Source organism: Alligator sinensis, unplaced genomic scaffold, assembly GCF_000455745.1.
Source record: "Alligator sinensis unplaced genomic scaffold, ASM45574v1 scaffold13_1, whole genome shotgun sequence".
Lineage (NCBI taxonomy): Eukaryota > Metazoa > Chordata > Crocodylia > Alligatoridae > Alligator > Alligator sinensis.
Genome location: NW_005841909.1, coordinates 615,008 through 622,049, shown reverse-complemented (window position 1 = coordinate 622,049; position 7,042 = coordinate 615,008). Strand labels below are relative to the sequence as shown.

General features: G+C 37.7%; 1 protein-coding gene across 1 annotated transcript in view; it reads left to right on the top strand.

Annotated features, from left to right (window-relative positions):
• The window catches only part of TMEM260 (transmembrane protein 260), a 189,868-nt gene that overhangs the window by 143,974 nt on the left and 38,852 nt on the right, over window positions 1–7,042 (top strand). The window contains exons 3-4 of the mRNA XM_025197941.1: window positions 1,711–1,742; window positions 2,503–2,654. Of these exons, the coding sequence (XP_025053726.1) occupies window positions 1,711–1,742; window positions 2,503–2,654 (184 nt within the window). The remainder of the gene's footprint in view (window positions 1–1,710; window positions 1,743–2,502; window positions 2,655–7,042) is intronic.

Below are 7,042 nucleotides of genomic sequence, written 5' to 3'. Positions count from 1 at the left end.
CTGAAGACTATATAAAAATGTCCGTTTTCCTTCAGTCAGTTGGGCCAGGTTATTACCCCAAGTCCCTAGACCCACTTCCTTCCACCGCTGATTTTTAGTGCAAGACACCGGGAGCTGACAAGCCTGGCTTAGCGAGTCACAACTAGGGATGCATCCTACCGGGCAACAAAAAATACTCCGTGTCTCCAAGCCACTGGCTTCCGTGGCAGGATCAAGCCCTGCCTGCTTCCCGGGCTTCATAAAGCCTCTGAAACGCCAGCGCTGCTTTGACTTGAGGCCGAGCAAGTTGGGAATCCTGTCTTCTTTCTGTAAATCTTAAAATACGCTAAAACTTTCCTAAAATAGAGGAGACGTAAAAATAGCAAACAGTGGCAGCACAACAAAACCAGCATCTTAGAGGCTTTAATGCTAGCAGGGGCCGTCCCGTGGGCTTCTCAAATGCTTTAGATGATATCCCCAATTTTACAGCAGAGACTAACAGGAATTGTAGCTTGACTTGCATCTCTTTTCTTGATTGTTTACTGGAACTGTAAGATTTTTTTTTTCTTTAAAGATTTATACTAGTCTTATCTCTGGGTGAGTGCATAATAAACTAATCGCTTGCAGAATAAAGAGACGCCTTGTAATATACAGCTCGCCCTTTATATAGCAACGACGCCGGTCATGCTTCATCTATCATGTAATTGTGGGACAGAGATGTCACAGATGCTAGCGCCTGAAAAATGTAGAATAGTAATAATAATAATGACTAATAACAGTCAGTCCACTAGAGAGACTGAATCTCCCTGGTTGAGAGAGGGGATAGAAATCCCCTCACTCAGAATAGCAGGTAGCAAATTATCCAAAGTGGCTCAGCTTTCTGGTTCGTCTGTTTAGCGATTTGAAAGTCAACCTTCATTTTGAATTCTGTGACTTCTTGCGTTGTGGCCCTTGTATTTAAATGAATTTGCCTGCCTTGCATCTGCTTAACACACACACGATTGGACTATGAAACACTTTGAAGTAGAGCACTATAAAAATGCTAAATATTACCACTATTGTGCTGCCATAGATCATCTCAAATCAGGTTTTTTCTCTCTTTTTAATGCATAAAATATATAGACAAAATGTAAAATCTGAACTCTCTTACCCATGAAGGAGTGGAGTTGAGTTGTGTCCACTCTTTGCAGCATTATGCATATGACCTCATAGAACAGATGCTCCTAAACGCATTGGCAAAGGCATACGTGAACAGTGATTTTCTTGACTCTATTTAAAAATACAAAGCTGTATTTTTTTCCCTAAGAAATAACTAGGTTGCTAAGAGACAATGCAGTGTAAGCCATCCTCACGCTTTATGATGTTTTGCTTGAAAGTTATTGAATGAAGCTTTTCAAGTTTAATTTCTTTCTTTCTTTCTTTTTTGTTCTTTTTTTTAACATAATGCCTCTAACTTGAATTTTTTGGGGGCTATTCTTGAACATAGCCTACCTATACCTTCACTTATCTGTCCATAAAAGTCTTGTGAAAACATACAAAAGATATTTTGTTCAACGACATCAGAGGGAGAAAATATTCTTAGAAAATTTCATGCTGTTAAATCTCTACAGATTTACAGTTTTATCCAGTCAAATTAATGCAAAACCCCAATGCAAGCATTTGGATTTTGAAAACTTTGGAGGAGTGTCATTTCCTAATAGTAATTATTGGTTTTACATTATTTTTTCACAGGGGAGCTGATCACAGCCGCATATGAGCTTGGAGTAAGTATTAGTTTTATTGTTTAATCAATGCTCTCATTAACAGTTTTAGGAATTAAGGAAGTTTAATTAAGCATGGAGTAAAGTAGATTAATTTATTTTCAAACCACAGTTTTTACTAACTTATAAGTACAGCACGCGACAATTTACTTCAAGTTTTAAATCCAATTAAACTAAATTATAAAGCAAAGGCTTTACTGTATATACAGTAGCTGGCTTATTATCAACCCAAATTTTGTATAAGCTGGGGAGAATAAAATAAATCGGGTTAACAATTTTAATAAGTTTTATTATTTAATAAACTTTATTATGGTGCATGATCCCTTTAGGCAAGACCTTAGGACTGTCAGCGTGGTGGTAATCCGATAGCAGTGTGGTCTTTCAACTGCTAACCAATAAAATAGTTCAGAATCTGCTTTTTAAAAACAGCCTTTTGAATGACCCTAATATACTGTGAACCCAAACAACACGCAGTTTAAGAAACGAGAATAAAATGTGTCACCTCTCTTCTGGGTGGTTCATTATTATTGGTGATGTGTGTAGGCAAAGCCACCACGGAAAATATTTGCTAAGTTAAAATTGGCACAGAAAGGTAATATAGAAAAGCTGCTGTGCATAGCCCCCTGGATTTGGGGGCTAGACCCTCGTGTCAAGTGCCAGGGTGATCGGGGCGGGTGGGGGCGGGGGGTGTCTCGGGTTGCCATCGTCCTTTTATTTCAGCTGCATGGAAACTTTGTGATCCGTTTTCCTGATTTGTCCGTAGGTTGCCCATCCTCCCGGTTACCCTTTGTTCACTCTGCTGGCCAAACTGGTAATTGGTCTATTCCCTTTTGGCTCCATCGCGTACCGAGTAAATCTCCTCTGTGCCTTACTGGGAGCAGCTGCAGCCTCGTTGCTTTTTTATACAGTTTTCAGGTAAAGTAACGCTCATCATCTCCCCCCCCCTGCCCGGCCTTTTAGCTCTCATTTTCTCCCCTGTATTTTCCGTGAACTGTAATCAGTTCATTTGGTTTAAACGAACAGGAGCTGAATCTAAATCTGACCTTGTTTCCTTCACAAAAGATTTTTTTTTTTTTTTTTTTACATTTAAAAGAAAAACACCCCACCCTCTCATCTTACAAAGGAGTGACAAGTTGTTCGGTCTCATTATCACAAATCACTCATCAGTTTAACTAACCAGAACTAATGAAGTTTGTCGTTATGTAAAGATGCAGATGGTCCGTTTGTTTAAATTAACGAGATGAGCTTCACCTATCGGTAAACTGTAAACTTAATTGAATTGCTAGTGTGCAAGCAGAGGGGCAGCTGCCGGTCGGGAGGAGGTACCTGTTCTGTCCTCCTGCCTGTGCTATATTCTAGTTTCAGTGCGAGTGGAGAGATGCTCTCGCAGAGAATAGTTCCCGGAAGGATAATCTCAAACAGCAAGGATCAATATTGGCTGCTCCGTTTATTTTGGTGGTTTTACTGATTTTTTTTTTTTTCCCCCCGCAACTGGAGAAATCAGGCGAGCCACCATATCCCATCCACTTGGTCTAGACCTCTAACCCTGTAAAAAGGAAACAATTGGAATTGCTTGGGATTTGGGATATTTTATGTTAACCCCAGTTGTCTTCGGTGTGGAAGTTTCCTCTACTCTTAACCTGAGCTTGACCCATATTTGAGAGGATTATGGCAGCCAGTCCAAACAGTTTCTGATTTTCGTCTCTCGTAGAAATAGAGTGTATTTTCATTGTTGAAATTATTACCAAAATCTGAAAGCATGTAGGAATTTTTTGTATGTTTTCTGAGTGCAAGCACATAACGTCGGGCATTATAACAACCAAGGTTAGGTGGGCAAAAGCAGTTTCTCTTACCAAATGTAGCTCTCTCACCTCGGTGGAGAAATCTCTTTGGCAGACAAAATAACATTAAATAAATGAGAAAATTAAGAGGGCCAGATCCTGTGGAGCTAAGCACCTTCAACTCCCACAGTCTTCAGTAGAAGATGAGAACTCGCAGCATTGCATTACATCAGTCCCCTCTCATTATACAAAGTCTCTGTCCAAAAAGACATTGATATTTTGATAAAATGAACATAACTTAAAATTAAACATCGAATTTGTTTTTAGACAGTATTTTTACTATACACTAAAATGCCCGTGTTTTGCAGTATTAATACCGAATATTTCCTAGACATTTTTGAATAATAATTTTTTAATAAAAATTGCTTTCATCATTTTTCATTTAATCCTAAACATAGTTGCGCTAATGTCTTCAATTAAAAGTCCCACAGTTTTAACGTGCTTTGAGTGTAGGAATTACCACTTACTATGTACAGCACCAAGCACACGATGACAGGGCACAGTGAATAATAATAGTTGGTTTAATTACTGAAAAAAAGAGAGAGAGAGACAGAGAGAGGGTACTTTTTCCTGTCCTAAACATTTCTGGTTAATTTTTATTATAAATGTTCTTCCTCCTTCCACTATCACAAAGGGCCTATTCTAACGTTAAATTGAAGTAAATAATAAGTTGGTTTGTTCAAGTTATAAACTGAAGGTAAACAGTCTTTTTTCACATCCGGAAACTATGTAATTTTATTAAAGACTACAAAACTGATGCGTTAGTTCATATGGGTTTTTTTTGTTGTGTTTTGTTTTTTACTTTTAGCAAAACAGGGAATTTTGTATTTAAATTTGATAGACCTGGAATCATATTTAAAACAACAGAAAAATTTGAAATGTCTAAATCGGTAACCACTCAGAATCTTGTATGTGTATGAACTCAATTTTCTGAACTCTTAATACAAAATATATAGATATATAGATATATATATAAAAATATTTTATGATGAACATCATGGGATCTGAATAATGTCAATTGATAAACTGCATCTTAAGGCTTTGGGTATCAAATATCGTTCAAAATCATACTGTCTTGTCTTTTTCTTGTCAAATCTAGTTTTAGTGTTTATAGACGGTCATTTAATAAATGTTACTTTCTGTGCCTGATCTACACACTTCGAACATTTTCTGAAATGCTTAGTATTGATGTTATCCACGTGAAAGATTTCCAGGTATTATGGGCAGTTGCATTCTTTTAAACAATAATTATAGACATCCCTGAGCAATTAAAAAAAAAAAAAAAGAGCATAAAATGCTTATTTTTTTTTGTGCATCAGTTATCATTTAAGTGACCTTTACAAGGCCTTCAGCATCAAGACAAAAATAGCCAACTGCTCTGTGCTGCTGTACGTATGCTATAGATGTTAATATGAAAATATATAGATGTTAAGAATACAAATAATTGATGAAGTATGTATCCTTTGGGAACAACTCGGTTCAAGTGGCAAATCTCTCTTGTCAAACAATAGACACCCTTCAGAAAGGAGCAAGCCATCTCTATGGTAATAGGACTAACAGTGCCCTATTGATTGAGTGGAAGAAGACATTATACAATGTCAGTTGGGTTGTTACAATTTCATTTGTTGTGTGACCTGAACTTAACCTCTAAAACCTTTCTTCTGTGAGCGTAAAACCACCAGCAGGGCACGTTTGCTGCACGCCATTACAGGGTAGCATTTCTTTCCCCCAGCATGTGTGTACTGTAAATATATATTCTTTTAACAGGTTTATTTCTTTGCCAGGCATTTGTTTAAGAGATCTTGCAAGTCTATTCATTTGCAGGTCAAAACAGTGTATTTTGCTGATTTACTGCTCACTGTGGTTACTGCTGGAATGGAGGTAAAGACGCTCCTATTTCTTTCCTATCACAGATTTTGTTTCTTAAAACAAAATGCAGTTGAAACCACGTTTACTTTTAAAAGCCCCGATTTCAGCAATCCAGTTACAGTAGCATCACAGTGACAAAGTAAGAGTTTTTCATCTTTAAATTGCTCAAGAAATTGCTTTTAGCAAACCTAAAATGGCATTGATAAAGCAGTCCCAAGTGCTGAGAGTAGATGCAAATCAGTCGTTTTTGTTTTGTAACGCAGAGAAAATGAATTTATAGTCCCAATGTAGAGAAAGCATGACTCTGATTTAGCCTTTAAACGAATATTTGTTGGTTTTCACTGATAGTCAGGAAAAGACTAGCAAATTTACAAAACATAACCACTATATGATTGCCAAAGTATAATTTCTTCTGCATAAAAGATGCATTCTTGACATTCTCTGATCTGGAGAGAAGTTTAGTCTGGTCTCGTACATTGCTGGAAGTATACGTTTTTGAATTTGGGCATTTTAATGACCTCTCCGGAGTTGTTTCTGGAAGTAGCTTTTGGTGAAATAACCTTACCTGCAGGGGCGACACAGTACAAGACATTGTTTCATGAGAGCCTCTTGCAAGTTTGGCTGCTTTGTTCTCCGTGTGGGTTGTACCATTTGAAGTTCTTGTAAAGTATTGAGAAGAAAAGAATCTGCGTTAATGCGCACGAAAAAACTGAACAGCTGAGGTTCCCTTTTTTTTTTTCCCCATTCCAACTACTGCTTCAACCTGTGTCACGCATTAAAATTGCACGCCGTTTTTCCAAACCAGCATACAGTGTGATAAACGGTGATCATAAATGAAAAGACAAAGCCTTTCCTCCACCCAAAACATAACACTATATAGGTGGAATCTTAATGCATTAAAAAACCTAAGGTTTATTGTGTCAATACGTGATGCTTAGTTGGAGAACAAATCTTGTCTCATGTGCTCTGGAAAGTCAGGAAGATCTTTTTGTACCTTCTGGATTGCTGTTATTGTTAATGGAAGGAGAAAAGCAGCAGGAGGAACAGAGTTGTTATATTTTACTCTTTTTTTAAATTAGGGTATGTCCTTCAAATAAAGCAGAAGCGGAACGGAAAGCCCTCAGCCATGTGCAGGAGGGAAAAGCACCCCATGTGCTTCAGATCTCAATCTGCTCTTGCAGTAGTCGCCACTGAACAGTCCAACTTTTTGATGGAGTTGAAAGAGTACTTGAGCGTAAGAGAAAAGCATGCCTTTGTTGCATGTCAAAGTTAAACCAAAAGCATAGAAATTAAGCAGCTGCGTGCAGTGTAGCGAGAGAGAGGTTAATTTAATGCATTGCCCCTACAGTACGCTGAGCTGATGAAAGTATGTTTTGGAGCATTTTACACATTTACATTTTGATTATGTTCATTTTCAGACAAATTGACTTATCAGAGTTTTCATTACAGGTAATGTAGGGATCCGGGGCAATTTTCAAACGCTCTGAGGCTATAGCACAAAAATTTGTTTTCTTAATCAGAAGCAAGTGGGGAGTACTTCACTCAAAGCAGGGAGCTTATTCTTTTCAATTGTTATACCCCTGACCATCAGCA